Source organism: Mesoplodon mirus (genome assembly GCF_964341445.2).
Source record: "Mesoplodon mirus genome assembly, chromosome: 5".
In the NCBI taxonomy this organism is placed as follows: Eukaryota; Metazoa; Chordata; class Mammalia; order Artiodactyla; family Ziphiidae; genus Mesoplodon; species Mesoplodon mirus.
This window is the reverse complement of record NC_138980.1, coordinates 15,581,357-15,605,643: the sequence shown is the minus strand read 5'-3', so window position 1 is coordinate 15,605,643 and position 24,287 is coordinate 15,581,357. Positions and strand designations below refer to the sequence as shown.

Sequence of the window (24,287 nt, the reverse complement as noted above, 5' to 3'; positions counted from 1 at the left end):
AAGTCCATTCTCAAGTAGGTCTGTGTCTTTATTCCTGTTTTACCCCTAGGTTCTTCAGGACATTTGTTTTTCTTAAATTCCATATATATGTGTTAGCATACGGTATTTGTCTTTCTCTTTCTGACTTACTTCACTCTGTGTGACAGACTCTAGGTCTATCCGCCGCGCTGGGCTGGGAGCCTCTTGAAGGCCTGGATCTGGTGGTTCTCCCAGGCGCCTGCTCATTGTTACTTTGCCTTGTATTTTCTGCAGATCATGATCGAGTTCTGTCCTGGGGGAGCTGTGGACGCCATCATGCTGGGTGAGTTTTTTGCTCTTTGTTTTTTTTCCTTGGCGCGGCATGCGGGATCTTGGCTCCCTGACCAGGGATCAAACCTGTGCCCCCTGCAGTGGAAGTGTGAAGTCCTAACCACTGGCCCGCCAGGGAAGCCCCCGGGTGAGTCTTCCTTCATGCAGTGCAGTGATGTTGGTGTTGGCTCTGCTTAGGACTGGTGTCCATCACTCCTTTGCCCCGGTAATGCCCGTGGCCTGTCCCCTTTTGGGAGCAGGGGCTGGGTTACTGGAGAGGATGCAGGACACTTGGAAGACCAACACTTCTCGTGCAAAAAGCCACATGACCTTGAGCGGGTCATTCTCTCCCTCAAGCCCTCGGCATACGACAGGTGTGGTGCCCCCTTGCCGGACCCCACAGTACTCTTAGGAGGTGAAAATGAGACACCTGAGGGAGGTTCTTTGTAAAGTGGGGATCCCCACCCATTCTATAAGAGCTCAGTGGGGAAATTGTTGTTCCAGGCAAGTTTGAGCAGTAACAAAAAATATATATATTAGTAACACCTCTATTTTTTGAATGGCCACTATATGCCAGAGATTGTGGTAGCTGCTTTCATGTATATTGTCCTCATGTATAAAATCAGAAAGAGCATCTCTGTTTTATTGACCAGACTGATGCTTAGAGAGGTTAAGGAGCTCACCCAGAGTCACACAGCAGAGCTGAGATGTGAACCCAGGTCTGGGGGATGCTGTTCCTAATTGCTGCCCACCCTGCATTATCCTTTGCTTTTGCCAGCCTGGTGGGCGGTGAGTGAGGAGAGGTTGAGAGTCTTGGGCCCAGAAGGTTGAATAACATGTCCGGGATTCTGGGGCAGTTCGGGAGAGGAGAGGCCCTCAGTATAACATAGCACCATTCAGCCACGTTTTTATTGTGAAGAGGGTGTTTTCCCCCTCAGTTTATCTCAGGAATGTCTCAAATTTATGGCAGCCCTTTCCCGTCTTGAGCTATAGAATGCTGGCCTTCCTTGCAGAGCCTCTTGCCGTTCCCAGGTGGGTAAATGACAGTGGGGAACAGGATACGGGCACTTGTGATATGGCCCTTGGGTGTGCCTTTTCCCAGCAGAGATTGCCTTTGAAGATTTTCATTGTTCTGGGTAGAATCTGACAACATAAAAATGATGGCCTTGTATGAGTTGAGATGCTCTAGGTTATGAGGGCTATTCAAACTGGTTTAGGGAAAAAAAAAGGTAGGGGATGTGGGAGGGGGAATTTACTTGCACTAATAACTGAAAAGTTTAAGGGTGTCAGCCTTCAGGCACAGCTTGAGCTAGGGGTTTTAAAAACATTGTTTTAAGAACTTGGTTTCCTTCTCCAACTCTTGGCCCTACTTTCCTCTGTGTTGGCCCCATTCTCATGCTGATTTCCTGTTCTTGGTGACAAGATGGCTGTGGGAGCTCCAGCCATCACATCAGAATTCCAAATAGCAGGATAGAAGAAGGAAGGGTAGGACAGGTCCACAAAAACACATCCCACCGCCACTCTTTTATGGAGACACCACAGAAGCCCCACATGACACCTCCATTTTCATCTCACTGGCTAGAAGATAGTAACACATAGCTGTAAGGGAGGCTGAGAAATGTGGTCTTCTGGCTGGTTGGCCATATGTTTGGATATTTAAAAAAGAGGGGAGAATGGGAACCAACTAGCAGCCTGCCTCTCCCGGTTTGCCGCCTAGCTGAATGAGACCTGGGGGAGGATATCAGAGAGGGAAGAGGCATTGGTGAGTCCCAGGTCCTTGAGCTCATTCACAGCTGGGGTGTCACCCCAGGCTATTGCTCAGCCAGCAGGCAGACTCACCTTGGGCTCTCTGTCTCACGTCTCCTGGTGGAACCGACTGCTCCAGCCCCAAGTGGTTTGTTCCTTTTTGGTGGCAGCAGTTAAAGGAAAAGTGCCATCACCGTTTTAGAAATCAAGGTGGGAGAAGAGAAGCTGGGACAAGGAGAGTCACGTTCTGGCTGCAGCTCTGTGGTCAGGGGTTGACTCTCCCGCAGATGCCCGCCCTGCTCAGAGGGGCTTTCTGCCCTAGGTTGCCTCCCATCGCCTTGCAGAGTTGTGCAAAGTGATGAGCCTGGGCTTGGGGTCCAGGCTTCCTGAGGTCCATCCCAGGTTTCTTGGCTTGGTAGCTGTGGGGTACTGGGCTGGCTCCTTTACAGCACGGGAAGAACATGCACGTGGCACACCACCACAGGCCGCACACCACCACATGGCCATCTTAGTTTGTTCTGATCCTGTTGGCCACGCCTTGCCAGCTGCTAAACATTTTGGCTCTCAGCCCTCCTGAAGAACAGTAGGGTGAGGGGCGGGTCTGGATGTGGTTTCAAAGGGGACTTAGACTCATCTGCAATGTTGCAGCTTCTTTTATTAAGAAGAAAGTATTCATGTATTGCTGTGTAATCAAAAATTCATCTTAAAAATTTATCATACTGTGTGATTCCAATTATATGCCTTTCTAGAAAAAGATGAAACTATAGGGACAGGAATCAAATTAGTGATGGCTTTGGGGCTGGAATGGGGGTGAAAGGGGCACAGGGGAATTTTGGGGAGTGATGGAAATATGTATTCTATTAATAAATTGTGGTGCTGTTTTTGTGACTGCATACATTTGCCAAAGTTCATAGAACTCTATACCCAAAAAGAGGTGAATATTACTGTATGTAAATTATATCTCAATAACTTGAACTTAAAAAATGTGTCTTATCTATCTACCTCACTGGATTATTGTAAAGATTAAATGAAATAATGTACCCAAATCCTTATCCCTGTGCCTAGTGCATTGTAAAGGCTCCAAAGACGGTGGCATTGAGATCATGATCATCACATCATCACTTTGATTTTTTTTTTTTTTTTTTTTTTTTCCTTTGCGGTACACGGGCCTCTCACTGTTGTGGCCTCTCCCGCTGCGGAGCACAGGCTCCAGACGCACAGGCTCAGCGGCCATGGCTCACGGGCCCAGCCGCTCCACAGCATGGGATCTTCCCGGACCGGGGCACGAACCCGCGTCCCCTGCATCGGCGGGCAGAGTCCCAACCACTGCGCCACCAGGGAAGCCCTGATCACCTTTTATTGACTGTGCTCCATGCTGAGAAGTTAACATGCTTTATCACTGAAGCCCTGCCTACATCTATCATCATACTCCCATTTTACAGACCAGGAAATGAAGATGCAGCGGGATACAGTGACTTGCCAGAAACCACACAGCCAGTAAGAGGCAGCGCTGGGTTCAGGCTCAGTCTGTGTGGCCCCGAAGTCCCCTCAGGCTCTAAGCCCAGACCCCTGCTGGGGGAAGTGCAGGAGTTAAGGATGAGTCGTTGGGACGGGGAGCAGTTGTGGATCCGGACAGAGGGACCTCTGGTCCAGGAGCCCTGCTTTGGGGCCGGGCTTCCCAGGACAGTGCAGTTGGTGCCTCCACCCTGGCCCTGGCCCTGGGAAGTGAGAAGGGAGGGTGCTGCTCCAGCCAGAGGGAGGCCTCAGTGCAGTGCTCTGGCGCACCAGCCTGGGAGCCTGCAGCCTGAATGCCCAGCAGGCAGGGCTGTGAGGCTCACCTCAGCACAGGGAGCTTGGGCGGCAGCAAAAACTCAATAATCACGGTGACCAGCGGGGCGGAGAGCGGGGCATGTCGTCCTTGACTCTTCTCGCACCCTTCCTCCCCACTGCACCCCCCTGGTCCCACACTCTGTCGTTCCCCCCTCCCCGACCCAGGTCCGGAATCCTTCCTCTTCAAAGCCTTGGCCACCTTCTATCCCTCCTGGACCACGGTGTGGCCCCCAGCCAAGCCCCCTGCCCACTCTTTTTTTTTTTTTTTGTGGTACGCGGGCCTCTCACTGTTGTGGCCTCTCCCGTTGCGGAGCACAGGCTCCGGATGCGCAGGCTCAGCGGCCATGGTTCACGGGCCCAGCCGCTCCGCGGCATGTGGGATCTTCCTGGACCGGGGCACGAACCCGTGTCCCCTGCATCGGCAGGCGGACTCTCAACCACTGCGCCGCCAGGGAAGCCCCAGGCTGGCTGTTTTTAATCTCAGATCTGTGACTCCCTACTGTGTGACCTTGAGCAAGTGACTTGACCTCTCTGAGCCTCAGTTTCCTAACCTGTGAAATGGCGGAACAATTGTGCCTGCTCCATAGTGTTACTGTGAGGACGAAGCAGGTACCATGTGAAGTGCTTAGAAGTGAACCTGGTATACAGTAAGTGCTCAACCACATTGGTGGCTTATGTATTTCTTGTACCTGGCAGGGGCCTGACATGGAGTTGCCTGCATTGAGCACTTGCTGAGTTGACAAGTTCTTTCTGTTTCCAGAGCTGGACAGAGGCCTCACTGAGCCCCAGATTCAGGTGATTTGCCGCCAGATGCTGGAAGCCCTCACCTTCCTGCACGGCAAGAAGGTCATCCACCGGGATCTGAAAGCTGGCAACGTGCTGATGACGCTTGAGGGAGACATCAGGCTGGGTAAGGGGTGTCTGTGGACGAGGCGAGAAGGCAGAGCCCTGCGCCACCTGCCTGGGGTGTCGGCCTGGCCTCTGCGGGCAGGAGGGAGCGAGTGTGGGTCTGCACTCCCACGGGATGTCGAGGTCCTCCCCGGTCTTCCCTGGGCCACAGGGCCACAGTTCCCATCGTGGCTGCATCTAATCCAGGGTTCTCAACTAAGGGTGATTTTGTCCCCCGGGGACAGTGGCAATGTCTGGAGACATCTTTGGTTGTCCCAACTAAAGGTTGGGGGAGAACAGTGACATCTGGTGGGTAGAGAGAGGGATGCCCAGCACCCTACAGTGCACAGGACAGCCCCTTGCTACCAAGGGTGATCCTGCCCACAGGCCAGCAGCGCTTCAGGGAGGCACTGGCCCAACCCCTTTTGCTCTTGCTTCTGATAGGTAGAATCTGAGAGATAGTGATGGATGGAAAGACAACCCTCATCCATTCCCAGACAGAAAATAGAACATCAGGGGCATATAGTGTAAACTTATTAATTTTTTTTAATGTCTCCTCTCTGTTTTTTTCTTTTCAACTGTGGTAAAATATACATAACAAAATTTATCATCTTAACTATTTGTAAGTGTACAGCTCAGTGACATCAAGCACATTCAAATTGCTATGCAACCATCACCACCATCCATCTCTGGAACTTCTTCATCGTCCCAAACTGAAACTCTGTACCCATTAAACAGCATCTCCCCATCCCCTCTGCCCCCAGCTCCTGGCAACCACCATTCTCTCTCTCTCTCTTTTTTTAAATTTATTTTTATTTTATTTTTGGCTGCATCAGGTCTCAGTTGCGGTGCGCGGGCTCTTTGTTGCAGCACGCCGCGGGCTCCTCTCTAGTTGTGGCGCGCGGGTTCCGGAGCACGTAGGCTCTGTAGTTTGTGGCACGCAGGCTCTCTAGTTGAGGTGCACGAGCTCAGCAGTTGTAGGTGCGCGGGCTTAGTTGCCCCTCGGCATGTGGGATCTAAGTCCCCTCCCCAGGGCTCTAACCCGCATCCCCTGCATTGTAAGGCGGATTCTTTACCACTGGACCACCAGGGAAGTCCCCAACCACTATTCTCTTTAATGTCTCTATGAATTTGACTACTCTAGGAATCTCATATAAATACAATCATTTGTGTTTTTGTGCCTATTTCACTTAGCATAATGTCCTCAAGGTTCATCCATGTGTAGCATGTGTCAGAATTTCTTTATATTTTTAATAAGTTTTTTTAACCAAAATAACACATACATGTGTCCTGTACTCCTACCATCTCCTTTCCCTGTCCCCCGCAAGACAATCACTTTTAACTCTTCTCATATTTACTCTTGCATAAATGCAGGAGTAAATATGAGAAGAGTTAAAAGTGATAATAAAAATAAAAATAAAATAATAAAATATAAAAAAAAGTGACAATAAAAATAACGCATATGTATCGGGTTTATGAAGCACCCTCTAGATGCCAGCCACCAGACAAGGCACTTTCTAGATGTCATCTCATTTAGTCAGCACTCCTGAGGACCCTTGGGGGAGGGGAGGCGACTATACCCATCACAGGTGAGGACGCTGAGGCCCACAGTGGAATGAGATGCCCAGGATCAGTCCATGAGGCGGGAGAAGCAGCAGGGTTTGGACTTGGGTCTCCCTGACTCTAGCTGCCAGTGGACTGGTTCTGTCACAGGTGGAGGGAGGTGGCCAGGGAAGAGCCAGGTCAGGGAGAATCTGGGGACAGAAGAGTCTTATGTGCTCTGGGGAATTCAAGGCAAACCTTCGCTCAGCCTTCAAGAACATATCCAATGTATATCTATATCCCCTCCCTCTTGGACCTCCCTCCCACCCCACCCCCCATCCCACCCATCTAGGTCGCCACAGAGCACTGAGCTGAGCTTCCTATGCTTTATGGCATGTTCCCGCTAGCTATCTGTCTTACTCTTGGTAGTGTATATACGTCAGTCCTAATCTCCCAATTCGTCTCACCCTCCTCTTCCCCCGCCGTGTCCACATGCCCGTTCTCTACGTCTGTGTCTCTCTTCCTGCCCTGCAAATGGGTTCATCTGTACCATTTTTCTAGATTCCACAGACACGTGTTAATTGTACAGCAGAAACTAACACAACATTGTAAAGCATTTATACGCCAATAAAAATTTTTTTAATTGAAAAAAATATGCAAAATACTAAAAAACGTAAAATAAATAAAATAAAGTAAATACATACGGTAATACCTAAAAAAAAAAAAGAACATATCAAATGGTGGAGACAGGACACAGACAGCCTGGGTCAGGAGCAGCCTGAGGGGCTGTCAGCACAGGGAAGCCCGGGAAGCCCTGGGTGGAAACAGGGATGGAGGGAGGGCCCCAGCAGCCTCGGGCTAAGATGTGCCCAGTGAGGGTCTCCTTTCCCTTGCTGACTTCCTCCACACACCCCTTCAATCGGGAGGGCGCTGACGTGCAGAACTGACTCCAGAACCCCACTCGGAACCCAGCAGAAGCAGATGGGGGCATCAGCTTTCCAAATGACTTGGCAGATGCCGTTGAGAAAACCAGGAAACCAATTAAGGAGGAAGAAAAGTTCAGGGAGAGTTGAATGTGCGAGTATTTACACAATTACCGCTGGGCCCTGGGAACCCTGATGTGGACACCTGCTGAGGCCTGATATTCTGTTTTAGAAAATCCTCCTTCCCCCTGGGGCTTGGAAACTGCAGCCTGGTGAAGCAGTGGAGGAGGCCTGGGAGACGAGGTAGCAGTCTGTCTGCCTCTTCCTAGGTCCCTGGGACCATCTGGGGCCCCTGGAGGGGCATTATGCAACTCAGGGCTGCATAAGAGAATTGCTCAGCAGATCTTTCTCCCAAGCAGAGATGTCACCTCATCAGAGACAGTTTGTGTTTCTCGATGGAGTGGGAATAAATGGGAAGCAGCAGGGTGAGCTGAGCAAAGCGTCGGCCCTAGACACAGACAAGCCTAGTTCAGATCCTGGCTCCGACACTTCTGAGCTGGACAAACACATTTAACCATTCAGGCCTCAGTCTTTTCATCTGTGCAGTGGGTGTAACAACAGAACCTCCTCACAGGGTTGTGACCAGTGGGCTGAAATACAAAGTACTGTCACAGGGAGGCTCAGGGTTCTGTCCCTCTCTGCTACTAGGCATTTTGCTTCTTCCTTGTGTTAAATGTTTACTTCTGTCTAGGATTTCAAACTTCCTCTGAGATTCATTTGATAGTTGCCAAGCAGAGCACATGTTCCAGCTCTGGGTGGCTGTGAAGCAGCTCTTCGTGGCCAGTGGGAATCCATTTGTGCAGAGAGGGAAAGGAAGAGTGTCTGCCACCAGAGACAGTTCAGATATAAAGTGGGGTGAGGACTCTGAGGTCCAAAGATCTGTGCTCTTGTCCTGGACCTGCCTTTGGCCTTGGATGAGTCACCTAACCCTTTTGAACCTTACTTTCCTCAAACAGAGTGGGTTAGTAGTTCTTACCTCATGGAATTGGTATGATGATTTAATGAGACAATATATGCAAAGCATCTATAGGTGCCCAACCCATCAGAGAGGCCTGGCAAAGGTTGAGTTTCTTTCCTGGGCTGAAGAATGTCTCACAGTAGCTGTCGTGAGGAGGAATGTTCTTCATTCTCCAAAGAACCTGTGTTCCTCTCCCCAGAGGTGCTTCTCTGAAGATGGGAGGTGAATTTCACAACTTTTGGGGTCTTTCAAGTTCCGAGAAGAGGTCTGAACTGGCCTAAAAATCAAAGTGCCTAACACAGAGCCTGGCACATAGTAGGTGCTCAGTAAATAGTAGCATCCACCATGGCCATTACTTTATCAGTTCAAGTTATTACAGGATATCTACTTCCCAAAGGCCCCCTGATATTCAGGAGGCCTGGCAGGTAGGCCTGGCAGGAACCAGTCACCTGCCTCTCACCCCAACTTGGACCCTAACCCAGAATTCCTGTTTGCTGCTGCCAGCAGGCTGGGGTCTTTGTTCTTTCATTGTGGCTACCAGGCACTGAGCCAGTGTTTGGTATGTAACTCATTGAATCCTCACAGACTACTGATAATATTTTACAGAGGAAGGATTTGGCACTTAGAGAGGTTAATTAACTTACCCAAAGTCACACAGCTAATAAGAGGAACAGCTGGGGTTTAGACCAGTGCATCTGGTTTCAGAGCCCATGTGCTTAACCACTACCCTCCTTAGATTCTTTTGGTGGCAGGTGATAAAAACTGGTCTCACATGACTTAAGGCAGACAGGAGAATGTGTGTATATGGTATTTGGAACCGTGCTGGGGAAGATATGCAGCTGGACATGGAGTTAGTTGGACCCTGGAAAACAATGCTGCCAGGACTGTCTCTGGTTTCTGCCTTTCTGTGCATGCTGGTTAGGCTCTCAGTCCAACCCCTCACACACAACTTCTGGCTGGGTTTTATTTTACTTTCCCCAGCATTGCCTCCTGCAGGATGAACTGAACCTCATCATTTCAAGTCTCAGAGTCAATAATCCCAGTGAAGAGGTATGTTTGGCCCAGCGTGGCTCAGGTGCAGATCCCTGGACCAATCGAGGAGGCCCAGTAAAGAGGGCTTCTCTGATTGGCCCAGCTTGTAGTCAGTCTCTGAGAATGGAGGCGGGATCATGTAGCAGTATGGAAGTCCCCCTCGCCCTCCTGAAACAGTGGGGTTGGGGGTGGGCAAGATGGTTTTCTAGAAGGAGGAAAAATTTGGACTTGCCAGAAAAACAAATTGCTGTCCACCATAGACTGGCACAGCCTGTCGGAGTAATAGAGACCCAGAAGAGGGAGTGAGTGAGGCAGAAATGGATGGAAAGCAAGAACAAAGGACTGAATTTGCAATTGAGGTTGAGAGAGACAGAAAATACCAGAAAAATGCAGGGGTATGGGGGAGAAGAGAGAGTTGATGAAGGCAGTGGGGTAGGAGGCCGAAGATGGAGGGGAATGAATGGGAAAGCAAAGCCCTCATTAGTGGTCATGTGTACCTGGTTGCCTAAAAAACAAAAGAAAATAAAAATAGAAACAGAAAAATAGAGCAGTTCTTTCAGTCTCACAGTTGGTTGCATAATATGACCCCCATTTAATAGATGAGGAAACTGAGGCTCAGAAACAGGAAGTAGTTTGTCTCAGATCACAGTAGACTCTTCTCACTTCCCTGCCTGGTACTGTTCCCATGATGCTCCTGGGAAGGCAGATGTCCTGATAATTAAGAGAGGTCACTTGGGTGACTGGTGGAAGCCGCCCTCTTTGAGCCCAGGCATGCCTCCGGCTGCTCTAAGGAAGGAAACCCCTGGGATTTTAGGGCTGAGGATGGGAGCCTTTGATTCTCCCGTCACCACCCCAGTTCCAGCAGGTCCCAAACCCTCTAGAGAGGGTTCACTTTTCTATCTGCACCATGAGGGCTGTGGCTAGTTTTTGCCCACAGGGCCGCTGCTGGCTGGCTGGAACAGTTTTGCCGTGTAAGGAGATGCAGTGTCCCTGGCTCTTTCTCACTAAATGGTAGCAGCACTGTCTTCTGTTGTGGTGACCTGACTGCCCCCATTCACTTCCAAACACTCCCTGGGGCACATGGCACGGCCCCTGATTGAGGCCCATCTGGAAGCTTCTCAGACACCTGGAATTCGAGTGTAAGCCCTGACCAAGGTAGATTGTGGACTCCCCTGGTGTGAGGTGGAGGGTCCAGGAGAGGAGGACAGTTGGGCAGTGGTTTGCCTTTAATTGGCATTGTCTGGGAAAAGGCTCTTCTTACCTTGGATTCTTTTGGTCGCCTGCGGTTAAGGGGACAGATGAAAGATTCTCTTATATATCTTCATACATTCTAAGTTCACTGCGTGCATGTGTGTGTGTGTGTGTGTGTATAATATGTAATGCATTTTACACTGTTACATAATTTTCTGATTATAAAAGTAATATGTGCTATTTATACATGTATAGAAAGATATGTACAATGGTATTCATTGCAACAGTATTAGTAACAGCAAGAAATCAGAAATGATCCAATTTATTCCCGTAGATTACTTAAAGAAGTTATGGTACTGTCATACAATGGAATCTTCTTCAGCTATTGAAAAATTAAGTTGTAGAAAATGTGTACTCTCTTGTAAAGATGTATATACATACTGTGAAGGGGGAAAAAACAAGTTGCAGAATAGTATGTTTAGTCTGATTTCATTGTTAAAAGTAGCAAATACCTGAAAATGATCTATACATATAATTTAATATATTTTTATTTACATATATGATTTTTATTTATATAAATGAATCTGGGACTATATGCAGCAAACTCATAACTGTTTATCTCTGCCAGGATTATGGAGACTTTTTATTTTGTAAATGTTTGAATTTTTGATAAGTAGTATTACCTTGGTAATAAGAAAATAAATATATGAATGAGTATATAGGTAGATATATAGACAGTTAGGAATAAGACCCACAAAGAAGGAAATTAAAGTCTCTTCTAATCTTGCCAAGATGCACTGCTTCCTTCCAGTCTTTTTTCTGAGCTCAGAAAGACCAGAGAGTGGTAGAGCACAGACTTAGTGTCACATTTGTCCTTAGATCTGGGTGACCATCTGCAAGTTACTTAATCTCTCTAAACTTCCTTGTCCTCATCTGTAAGATGGGGATAATAATTTTCCCTGCCCCAAAGGGTCATAGATATAAATGACATACGTAGGAATATATATGCTGATGAGATGCAAAATGACATACAGAGGAAGGTAAATGATATGCATAAGCCTCTTTGTGTAGTGCTGCACACCTTATAAGTTCTCAGTAAATATTAGTTTTTATTAGATTAACATGTATTTTTTTAAAAAATTTGGATCATAGTATATATATATATATTTTTTCCAGTCAGCTTTTTAAAAAAATTGAATAATATCTGATAGTTCCCCATATCCTTAAATATTCCTCAGAAACATGGTTATTTAATGTTTTTCTTTCATTCCATCATGGGCACAAACCATAACTGACCTATGAAACCCCCAAAGTTGGATATTTAGGCATCTCGTGAGGTTTCTCACATTATTCTCTAACAAGTGCAGTGATGGGCATGCTTGTTCACGGGTCTGCAAGTCTCTGTCTGTAATCACACCTTTAAGGGGGAGTCTCGGAATTAGGATTGTTGGGTGTGTGCAGCGTGTCGGGTGGTGTTAATACCTGTGGCCAGTGTGCCCTTCACGCTGGGTGCGCCAGTTCACACCCCGCAGTGGAGTGTGAAGTTCTTTCACCACATCCTGGCCCCCACTGAGTTTTACTTTAAAAAGGAAAAAACAAAAACAAAACCCCACAACCCTCACCCCAAACTTTGCCATATGCATCTCAGCTTTTCAAACCTGCTTTACATAAAAGCGATGCGTACTCTCTATCATAAACATTTTAAAGAATAAAAGGTGTATTCAGTAAAAAATGTAAGGCCCCCCTCAGCACACTGCCCCCAGCAGAATCCCACTTCCGGGGAGGTAGTCACAATTAAGTTTGATGTGCAGCCTTTCAGACTCTTTTCGATGCTTGTGGACATCTTTGTGTGCATGCAGTATGCGTGGGTCATTCTTTCAAGATACAACTGGAATTCATACTGTTCATTCCACACAGTGCATCAGTCCGTCAGCACCATGGTGGGGACAGTGTGTTATGGACGAACTTCCAAGTTAGTATGTACAGAGGCAAATTCGTTCTTTTTAAGGGCTGCATGTTATCTCATGGTCCGGGTGAGCCCACATTTACTGAACTGTCTGCCAACCAGGCTCCAGCAACAGCTTAGGTTTTTTCCAATTTTTCACTCTTTTGAGTAATGCTTTCAGAAGCTTCCATGAATATGTGAAATCTGTTTGGGGGGGATTTATTTCCAGAAATAGAATTGTTGTCAAACATATTTCTTAAAACCGACTTTTGTCATTTTTTTCCATCCGTTCATTTATTCTGTTGTTCACTTGAGAGCCCTGTGGAGTGTTTCATGTGGCAGATGTGGTGCTGGGATACTGCTGTGGACAAAGCAGAAATGGCCTCTTTCCATATGGAAATGATAATTTATGGAGTCCCCACCTGCCTGCTGCTTTGTCTCTGATTCTTGTTTTAAAATAGGAAAAGGAAAGGGAGGAATGTTTTCAACAGAAGAGACTGCCTGGTGAAAATCCCAGACTGCCTTTGAATTGTCCGAGGGCAGCCATCTACCTATTGGAGGACATGGCTTATAAACTCCATTCAGGGAGCAAACGGCTGTGGCCACTGCTGCCCAGGGACAGTGTGAGGGTTCTGGGCTGTAGGGAGGGGCCGCCCCACCCTCCTGGCTGGTCCCCAGAAGGGGAAGTAGCAGCCACCCAAAAAGCTGGCAGGCGCTTGCTTAGGGGACCAACTGTGTGTCATTTTGAAAGTTGGTGGTTTCTGCTTTTCCTCTCCCTTCTCCGGAAGGGACCAGTGGGCGCTGTGCTATGGGAGTGGCCAGCTCTAGCCTCCCTCCTGGAAGTCTCACCCTGGGTCTGAGAGGCAGTCGCTCTCCTGCAAAGATGTCGTGGAATGGCGTGCCAGCCATTGTTGGTGTTTGCAGGATAGGCAGGCCCACGTGGGGCCCAGGCGGACCCAGCAGGAAGGAGGTGAGCCTGGCTCCCCATTCTTACCCAGGAGCCCAGTGATTGGGTGATGACTTGCCCAGGCCACAGGGTGTTCAGCAGCAGAGCTGGCTTCTCACCTGGGTTTCCTGGTTTTTGCAGCTCACCCTGCAGCAGTAGCTGCTCCCACCCTGGAAGGCGACAGCCCCCCAACCCCAATAGCCAGACTGTCCCGTGAGCACTGTCATCAGCTGATGGAGCAGCTGTTGTCCAGTTAGCCTCTCTGACTGAGGCTCAGAGACCAGCTTTCCTGACCATTCCCAGGAAGGGGTCTCAGTACAGCCTCGTCCTTTTCCCGACCTAAGGATCTCGAGGGTGCCAGCTCAAGTACCTGTGGAATATTCACCATCATGACAGAGCATTTACCAAGAGCCAGGCTTAGAGCTGCTTGCTTTATGTGTCATTTAATTCTCACTGCAACCCTACAAAGCAGTTCTACAGTCTCACCATCCCCATGTCACTGGTGGGGAAACTGAGGGTCAGAGATTTGGTAACTATCCTGGCATTTCCCCACTTGTCCAAGTCCACCCCCTTCCAGCCATGCTGCCCTGCGCCTCCTGGGCCCTCCAGCCAGCTTGCTTCCTCTGCCTGGGAATAGTTTCCCCTAGACCTTGACCTCCTGTCTAAAATAGCCGCCCATCCATCCAGCACTCTCTGTCCCTTTGCCCTGCCTTATCCCTGCATGGCCCTCCTCATTACCAGGAATCACGTGGTGTGGAGAACCTGTTTCCACCACCAGAATAACAAGCCAATGATGGTGAGGGTTTTGGTTCATCTCTGTGCCTAGAACAGTGCCTGGCCCACGAGGGATGTTTAGTTAGTGCTTGTTGAATGAATGAATAGCCTGGTGGCACTTCCTCCAGGTCCTCCCTTCCCTGCTCTCTTGAGGTCACATCCCCCGACTGTAGACCCTGCAGCCCTATCTTTCCATCACTTTACATGGTTGTGAGCTCGTGTTTATCTGATTGCTGTCTGCCTCCACCACTAAGCTTTGAGCTGCCCGAGGGCAAGGACTTCATTTGCTTTTTCCCCACTGTATTCTCTGCCCTGGGCCTGTGTGTGGTTCCAGATGGTACCTGAATGAATAGATGAATGAACCTGGTGCAGTAGAAGGGGCAAGACTGGAACCCACCTCTCTAGTGTTCAGGCCCGTCTCTCAGCATTATGCTCCCTCCTGGTTTGAAATTGTGAGTCTGATTAAAGCACCCGATCGTGGCTTCCAGACCCAGGCGGAGGCTCCCGGGGTGGCCAGCAGTTATATAACAACTTTGCAGTTTCTCGAAGCCAGGCTTCAAACGGAACACCGACAGTTCTCTCAAGGTGTTGCTTCCTCCTGAGTTTAGTTTTTAATGAAGATGAAACTTGGCCCCTGAAGGCCAAAGCACTGGAGAAAATTCCTCTTCGTGGCGCTGGGCTCTTCCCTTAGCAGCGGGTGTGTGAAGCAAGACTGGTGGTGGTGGATGTGTGTGTAAAGAGAAATTATATTTATTTATTTTCTGTTAGTCCTGAAAGTCATATACGTTTCTCACAGCAAACTTCGGGAATTCAGAAAATAGAAGAAACCTCGTCTAGTCTTACCACCCACAGACAACCATTTAAGCAGGCTGGTACATTTCCTCCAATAATTCAAAATATATTTTTGCCCTTTTGTGGGGGGGGTGGGGCATAATTCTGACCATACAATATACATCCTCCCCCTTTCCCATTTAACCTATATAAATATACCAATAAAATATTTTAATTTTCTATTAAATATTGAAATATTTAAATATATGTTATTTTAAAATTTTAATTTATTTTTACTTCCAGTTTTATTCAGATATAACTGAAATTCAGCACTGTATCAGTTTAAGGTCACAACATAATGATTGGACTTACATATATCATGAAATGATTATCACAATAAGTTTAGTGAACATCCATTTGTATAGTTACAAAATGAAAGAAAAAGTGTTTTTCCTTGTGATGAGAACTCTTAGGATTTACTGTGTTACCAACTTTCATATATAACACCCAGCAGTGTTAATTCTATTTGTCACGTTGTACATTGCCTCCCTAGGACTTATTTATCTTATAACTGCAAGTTTGTACCTTTGACCACCTTCATCCGATTCCCCCTCCCCCGAACCCCTACATATCTGGTCTATTTTTCTATGAGTCTGTTTGTTTTGAAGTATAATTGACAGCACTATGCTGGTTTCTGGTGCACAGCATAGTGAGTCGATATTTCTACGCATTACAAAATGATCACCATGATAAGTCTAGTTACCATCTATCACCACACAAAGATATTACTTGATTATTGGCTATATTCCCCACACTGTACATTTCATCCCCGTGACTCATTTGTTTTGTAATGGGAAGTTTCTACCTCTTAACCTTCCTCACCTATTATCATTATGAAATGTATGTTAAAATTTAATATTAATGTGTATAATTTAATATTAAAATATTGAATAAAGTACTTCAAAACTTTAATGACTACAAAATATTCCACTGTGTGTGTATCACATTTTTCTTAATCTGTTCAGTTGTTTACGCTTTACCTTCTCTCTTACCTCTCCTAGTTTCCTAGTTCATCTTGCTCTGTGTGTGTGTGTGTGTGTGTGTGTGTGTATGTATTTGATACACCATCTTAAATTCTTTCTTTAATAAATATTTATTTACGATTTATTTATTTGGCTGTGCCAGGTCTTAGTTGCGGCGTGTGGGACCTTTAGTTGTGCCGTGCGAACTCTTAGTTGTGGCATGCATGCGGGTCTAGTTCCCCGACCAGGGATCGAACCTGGGCCCCCTGCATTGAGACCGTGGAGTCTTAACCACTGGACCACCAGGAGAGTCCCTTAAATTCTTTTTGGAAAAGATAGAATATATTATATATTGCATACAAGAAGTTTTAAAATCACTCCCTGAAAGCTAAGCAATTGTGATTGTTTTTAACTCGTCTCTATTATGATGGCACTTCGATGAATATCGTTATGCATAATTTTTTTTTAATATTTAAGATTATTTCGGGCTTCTCTGGTGGCACAGTGGTTAAGAATCCGCCTGCCAATGCAGGGGACATAGGTTCGAGCCCCGGGCCAGGTAGATCCCACATGCCACGGAGCAAGTATGCCCATGCGCCACAACTACTGAGCCTGCACTCTGGAGCCTGCGAGCCACAACTACTGAACCTGTGAGCCACAACTACTGAAACCTGCACGCCTAGAGCCCATGCTTCGCAACAAGAGAAGCCACCGCAGTAAGAAGCCTGAGTGTACTGCAATGCAGAGTAGCCCCCACTGGCCACAACTAGAGAAAGCCCATGCGCAGCAACAAAGACCCAATGCAGCCAAAAATAATAAAAAATAAATAAAATAAATAATAAAAATTAAAAAAAACCCGATTATTCCATTAAGGTAGATTTCTAGATTTGGAAGTACTGCACCAGAAGAGTATGGATATTTGAAAGGTTCTTGCTATTTATTGCCAAACTGCTTTCCTAAAAGCCTCTCCAATTTATATTCTTTTTTTAAAAAAATTTATTTATTTATTTATTTATTTATTGGCCGTGTTGAGTCTTAGGTGCGGCACCTGGGATCCATCATTGCAGCGCACGGGCTTCTCTCTAGTTGCGTCGTGCAGGCTTGGTTGCCCCGTGGCATGTAGGATCTTAGTTCCTCGGCCAGGGATAGAACCCGCACCCCCTGCATTGGAAGGTGGATTCTTAACCACTGGACCACCAGGGAAGTCCCCTTCAGTTTCTATTCTTATTAGCAAGTAGGAAGGTGCATGTCTCAATACGTCTTACAGCAGTAGGTATTATTGTTTTTTAATGATTACTAGTTTGCTAGCTAGAAAATGGCATCTGTTAGTTGATTTGGAACATGTGTCTCTGAGTCCATGCCCCAGGGCTGTGGGTGGAGGAATGTCCATCCAGTACTCTATCTGAGATTCTTGCCTTGCAGCTGACTTTGGTGTGTCTGCCAAGAATCTGAAGACTCTGCAGAAACGAGATTCCTTCATAGGAACGCCTTACTGGTAAGTCGTGTAGCTTCTGGAAATGGGATGGTGGACTGAACGCTACACCTCCAACTCTCCATGGTTCCTCTGGCTGGTCTAGAGGAGAGAGAACAGAGGCAGGGGCTCCTGCATCAGCCTGCTGGGTCTGAGCCCAGATCCCCTCACTTACTAGCGCTGAGACCTTGGCCATGTTGCTCAGCTTCGTGTGCCTCAGTTTACTCACCTGTAAAATCAGGGGTATAATAGCACCTACATAATGGGCTGTTGTGAGGATTGAGTGGGATGGTGCATATAGAAAATGCTCCATTAATAAGAACTGACACCCCTGAAAAACGGTTCTTGATTGAGTGCCAGGCATAGGGCTAGGGCCATGAAGATGAACAATACAAGTTCAGTTCCTATGCTTATATGAAATCTCCCCAGACTTATCCAGTCCATTGTGTTTCCTTCTTTTCCAAAACTATTACTTTAAAAAAAAAGCAAACAAACAAAAAAACCTCTCTCAGTCTCGCACCTAACTAGTTTCTGTTTTACTTCCCATCCTGGAGTGAGGTTCCTTTCTTGCTTGCTTATTACTCACTCTTTCTTTCTCTCTCTGCCCTTTTATTCCCCTTTCTCCTTTTCTCTCCCATCCCTTCTCTCTGTGCTGTTGTGTTCTCTTCACCCCCCTTCCCGCCCCCAGTTTTCCCTGAGTACCTTCTCCACTGCTCCCACCCACCCCTTCCCCAGGACCCTGTGTTCTGGATTGTTGCTGCCATCTTGTGGTAGGAATCAGAACTGCAGCAGGACTTGGGCATTGGAGCCGCTTGGAAGGCGTCTTTGTGTGAGAAAACGGTCCTAAGGAAGACAGTGGGATGGAAAGGAATGAGAATCATGACTCGGGAGTGCTGCCAACCCCCTGATGTTGGCTTGTGCTGGTCCTTGACCCTGAGTCTCTGAGAAGCGCCTGTGGAGGCCAGGGTCTGAGCCCTCTGTTGTCCCTTGGTTGGTTCAGGATGGCTCCCGAGGTGGTGATGTGTGAGACCATGAAGGACACCCCATATGACTACAAAGCCGACATCTGGTCCCTGGGCATCACTCTGATTGAGATGGCCCAGATCGAGCCCCCGCACCACGAGCTCAACCCCATGCGGGTCCTGCTCAAGATTGCCAAGTCGGACCCTCCCACGCTACTCACGCCTTCTAAGTGGTAAGTGGCCAGGAGGCCTGCCTGAGGGTGTTTGCTGGACGGCCAGTGGGCCTGGGATGCGGGGTGAGGGGATGCGGGGTGCCAGGGCTCTGCCGTCGCTGCTGGGCTCCGCAGTTGGGGAGCGGTTGGGCCTGGGGGTCTGCAGGCCTCTCTGAGCTCCCTGGACCCTCCTGGCTCTTTTCTCCCTCTCTGCTGTGGACATAGGCTCTCCATCAGAGAGAACGGGTAACCCAGATAAGCCGGATCCCACTGCAGGAGTAAGAGCCCACGTGAGCCCCAGCAGCCACGTGGCACAACCCTGGGCTGGGAATTGGGGCTCGAACCCCAGCACTGCTGTGTTTCACTGTGTGCCCTCGGGCAGGTCCCTGCTCCTCTGATTTCCACATCCTCTCTGTTGGTGATGTCTGTGACGAGAAGGGCATCTTGAAGGCCCCGTCGCCTCTGCCATGTAGCTTATAAAGGCGCCCTTTGTCCCTTGAAGGGCGTGTTTGGGAAGCACGCGCCTCCCAGGAGAGTGGAGTCAGTGATGTGGGGAGTTTTCTCGGCTCTCGCCCGCTCCCAGCTTACCTGTCTGTCCTCCCAGGTCTGCGGAGTTCCGAGACTTCCTGAAGACGGCCCTGGATAAGAACCCGGAGACCCGGCCCAGCGCTGCACAGCTCCTGGAGGTGAGTGGTCCCCTCTCCCGGGTGGCTGCCTGTCCCTCTGCCCAGCCCTTCCTGTGGACAGATCACCCGTGACCTGGAAGCTGGGTTCGTCCTCCCCCAGCCCAGGCGATGGTGTGCACAACTGTTCACTCATCGGCCGACGTTCCCTGAGCACCTGCCACGTGCCGGCCCTCGTGCGGGGAGGGCTGGCTGTGGTAAGGGAGCCCCCAGACTCCTGTGCCCAAGGAGCTTACCTTCCAGTGGGGGAGACAGGCAGCTGATGAGCAGACAGTGCACGTGGCAGGTGGAGAGCAGGGCTGTGGAGGAAAAGAGAACAGCACAGGGGAGGGGGGCCTGGGCGGGGTTGCTCTCCTATAAAAGGAGGACACTAGGGGCTCTGTGCACAGACACCCAAAGGAGGCCGGGGGGCCAGGCACATGGTGCTCAGGAGCAGAGGTGAAGGCCTAGGATGGGGGCCCGATTGGTGCAGCCGGGAGAGCCGGGGGGCCAGGGTGCAGGAGCCGGGGTGAGGAGGGGGGCAGGGCTGGAGATGAGATCGGAGCAGTACGGGGGCGTGTCCACCCCCAGGTTCAGTGCTTCCCTAAGAGGACACTCGGGACGCAGCATCTAGTCGTACTCTCCACTATGACTTATTACAGCAAAAAGATACAGAGGAAAAGACACCTGAGGGAAGCCAGGCAGGAGCTTCCAGAGTCCCCTTCCAGTGGAGTCACACGGTCTGTGCTTAGTTCCCCCAGCTGTGCATCGTGGTGACACGTGTGAGGTGTTTACCTGCGAAGCACGGCGGAGAGCTCGGGGCCCAGGGTTTCACTGGGGGCTGGCCACGTGGGCAGCCTCTGCCTGGCACGGGCAGGGTTCCAGACTGCAGAAGGCTGGCAGGCGTTCAGCATGGGCCACCTCGCTTGCAGTTCAGGCAGAGCTGGCCCCTCTTATCAGTTAATGGGGGGAACCTTCCCCAAATCCAAGTTCCTGGCGAAAGACCAACGGTGGAAGCAGGCCTTTCAAAGAGGAGGGGGACCAGGTCATGGCGGGTCATACAGGACCTCGGGAGGATGCAGGCTTCACCCTGTGTGTGATGGCGCACCCGTGAGGGTTTGGAGGAGGGAGACACCATCTGACTTACACTTACAAGGCTCCTCTGGCTATTGGGTGTGGAATCTCCAAGACCAGCCAGGATGACAGCTGACTCAGGGAGCATCCCCTGAGCTGGCTGAACGGACTCCAGGTGGGGAAGTGGATGACTGTTTCCTTGAACCTCTTTGGAATATTGGAGGTAGCTGCGAGCTGCACTTGCCCGGGGCCGATGCCTCGTGTCCTGGCGGGGTGAGTGTTCAGAGTGTTTGCAGCTGTGTTTGGAAACACCCGGCTGTCTCTAGCGCGGCCGATCCCAGTCCCCGGGCCACCAGTGCTGTTGGGAGAGGGAGAGGAAGTGGGCCTGGGTAATGTGGCCTGTCCACTCTGGTCCTTCCACCTTCGTGTGGTGGGAGCTAAGGGGGCCGACGCTCCACCGTGCACTCGAGTCTTTCTTCACATTCAGCCGCTTCTCCCAAGCCCCGACTTACTGTGCGCCAGGTGCTGGGGCTGTGGTTGGCACTCTGGGCCACAGTGCATCCCTCTGGGATGTGTAGCACAGTGATTCAGTGTGTGGACTGGGGTTGGAAAGTCCTGGGTTCAAATCCCAGCTCTGCCACTTACTGGCTGTGAGACCCTGCTCAGGGGGCTTAACCTCTCTGTGACCCTGTTCTCACTCTGAAGTGAGGATGATAGCCAGGCCGCCCTTACAGGGTTAAGTGAGAAGACACTGTAAAGCGCTTAGCTTAGTTGTTAAGTGCTGTGCGCAGTGAAGAGTTGTTGCATTGAATTGAGTTATTAAAAAATGGAAAGGAGCGAGGATGCAGAGTGGGGTGTCTGCTGGGGCTCATGATTGTTCCTTGTAGATTTCTGCATTACATTTGAAAGCACACGGCTGGAGTTACCAGAGGCCTTCTTTTCGGGGTATTGCGGCGTTTGGTGGGTGGCGTCGGCAAGGGACTGGACCAGGCCAACCAGGGGTGGGGGTGCGTGGGCCTGCCGTCACTGTCAGATGCAAAAGCTCCAAGCTCCTGGGGCCAATTGTTTCCCATGAGCAGGCACCTCCTGGCCTGATACATCTGGCCTCCAGGATATGCTGTCAGGAAGAGACCAGCTGTCCCTCATCCCCTCGTGGCAGCCCAGGAGCCTCAGCCAGAGCCAGGAATTTCCGTTCCATAGTGGAGAAAAAAACGTCCTGCCAGAGGACTCTTCACTGAGACACAAGGGTGGCAGAAGAAAGTAGAGATCCCTCCAGACAAAGAAAGCTCCTTTCAGAGCTTAGGCTGCCCTCAGTTTTTTCCACGTGCCTGTTCGTCTCTGAGTTAGGGAGGGTGGGGCATCGTTACCCCCTTAGGTGAGGACCCTGAGGCTCATGGCAGGGAAGTGGCCTGCCGAGGTCACCTGACCTGGAGTGGCCACAGGTAAGCCCAGACCTTGACTTGCCAGCACACCCTCCAGAGCCTCACATCTGCCTGTGGCCCACACGTTCCTCCCGGCCCCTCCTCTTGCCCTGCATCCTGCCTTCAGCTGACTGACTTATGCCCCCGCTGATTTATGATCCATTCATTCGCTTGCACGGATATTTTGTTGGGACCATATCACTTGGTGGTAACCCGGGCTCTGAAATCAGGCTCACCCTCCTGAAACCCGAGTGGTCCTCACTCTGAGCCTCAGTTTCCTCCTCTGTAGGAGGAGGGTCGTGCTTGCATCACGGAAGTGTGTGAGTGGATGCGATTCTGTACCCACCTGCTGTCTTCAGCGTCGTGGCTGTCACACATCCGGTGCGCAGCGTGCACTTGTTGAATTTGCTCTTAAACCCACCCTGTTCTAACACAGCATTCTTGTCAAGGTCGTTAGTACCTTCTGGACTTCGTGGTCAGCTCAGGCCTTGGTGCTGGTCTTGCTGGACTCAGCAGCAGCCACAGGCGACCCCCTTCCCCTTGGCTGTCAATGCCTGATGTCAGGTCTCCACGCTTTCTTGGTTTCCTTCCTTCTCACTGGCCACTCGTCTGTCTCCTTCACCTGCTCCTGTTTCTCCAGCTCATTAACGTGAAGTGCGCCAGGGCCTTTTCCTCCGTCTCCATCACCTTGATGGGCTCGTCTGTTCGCCATGACTCCCACATTTCTGCCTGCAGTCCAGACCGCCCTCCTCGCCCACAGGCCCTTGTATCTGGCTGTTTACCCTCCACCCCTTTAGGTGTCCATAGATATCTCAAACTTAACACGTCCGCAACTGAGCGCCCCCATCTTTCTCCAAATATGCTCTAGCGATGGCTTTCCTGTCTCATTTGATGGCAGCCCCACCTTGCCAGCAGTCAGGCCCCAAACCTCGCAAGCATCCTTAACCTCTCTCTTTCTCACACACTCTGTATCCATTCTACCAGGGAATCCTGTTGTCCCTGGCTTCAGAGCATGCCCAGGATCCAGCCACTTCTCACCACCTCCACTGCAGCCAGAGGGAAAAACATAAGTCAGCTCCTATACCTCCTGAGTCCAAAGCCCCTTAATGGCTCCCATCTTACTCAGGGTAAAATCCAGAGTCTCAGTGACCTGCAAGGTCTGCCCACCCCACCTTGACTCCTCAGACTTCTCTTCCTCTTGCCCCCTCACTCTTCCCCAGCCAACCAGCCTCCTTGCTACTCTTCAGACACTCCAGGCACACTCCAGCCTCGGGGCCTTTGCACTGCCTGTCCACTATGCCAGGGATGCTCTTCCCCTAGACACCTCCATGGCTGACTCTTTCTCTTCAAGTCATTGCTCAAATGGCAGCTTCTCAGTGAGGCCTCCCCCAAGTACCCTGTTTAAAACCTCCTGCACCCTCACATTCCTAATTCTCCTTCCCCTGCTCTACTTTTGATTTTCCATGGCACATAGCGCTTATAGTATATAACTTACATGTTTATTAAGTTTATCGTTGATTTCCCTGACTAGCATGTCAGCTCCCTGGGGACAGCAGTCTTTGTTTTTGTTTTCATTTTTGCTTTCACTGATGTGCCCCATTCATCCAGAGTAGTACCTGGTATGGAGAGGGCCTTCGTTAAATACATTTACTTATTTTTACTTAACAAAGTGTTATGTCACCTCTTCTCCATGCCAGGTTCTATTCTAAATGCTTAGCAAATGTTAGCTACTTTAATCCTCATGACAACCCTATATAATAGGTACTCTTTGGATCTCTGTCAAACAGATGATAAAACTGAAGCACAGAGAGGTTAGGTAGCCTGCACGAAGTCACACAGTGTGTAAGTGACAGAGCTGATGTCTGATCCTGGTCATCTGGTTCCAAAGCCTGTTCTTTTGACCACTCTAGTAAGTTGCCCCTCTGAATGAATGAAGGAAAGAAAGAGAGATGGCATAAAGTTAGGAGGGAGGGAAGGAGGACTGAAGGAAAGATGCTGACACCTGAAAGCTTGGAAGTGTTATTAGGCGTTTTCTAAAGCCAGTCTTGGAGTGTGGGACACCCCGGCTGATGGTTTCTAAGCACACAGGAAAACTAGGCTCAAGTTCTTGGGAAGCATGACTGCGTAGATGGAAGGAGAGGTCCTGGCCAGAGGGTGGGTGCCAGCTGGCGAGCTCTGTGACACCTTGGGGCTCCCTGCAGAGACAGCACAGAACAGCTTTTCATCTTCCTGAAGGAGCAGACGGCTGAGTTTCCCTCTGATCTGGGTCTTCCACGGGGGTGACCGAGCACCTTTCTAGGGACCCATGTGCCCAGACCAGCCTGTCCCTGTGCAGGTGCACAGTGCACTGGCCACCGGGGAAGGTCCCGCACCCTTCTGTGCTGGGCTTTGTCTCTAATGGGCCTTGGCAGCTTGGCAGTTGAAACGTCTTTTCTGTTGTTGTTGTTTTTTTTTTTTTTTTTTGCGGTACACGGGCCTCTCACTGTTGTGGCCTCTCCCATTGCGGAGCACAGGCTCCGGACGCGCCAGCTCAGAGGCCATGGCTCATGGGCCCAGCCGCTCCGCGGCA

The 24,287-nt window shown here is 49.6% G+C and overlaps 1 protein-coding gene across 1 annotated transcript in view; it reads left to right on the top strand.

Annotated features, from left to right (window-relative positions):
• The window catches only part of STK10 (serine/threonine kinase 10), a 126,521-nt gene that overhangs the window by 53,900 nt on the left and 48,334 nt on the right, over positions 1-24,287 (top strand). The window contains exons 3-7 of the mRNA XM_082623856.1: positions 253-301; positions 4,625-4,774; positions 17,339-17,411; positions 18,388-18,582; positions 19,166-19,247. Of these exons, the coding sequence (XP_082479982.1) occupies positions 253-301; positions 4,625-4,774; positions 17,339-17,411; positions 18,388-18,582; positions 19,166-19,247 (549 nt within the window). The remainder of the gene's footprint in view (positions 1-252; positions 302-4,624; positions 4,775-17,338; positions 17,412-18,387; positions 18,583-19,165; positions 19,248-24,287) is intronic.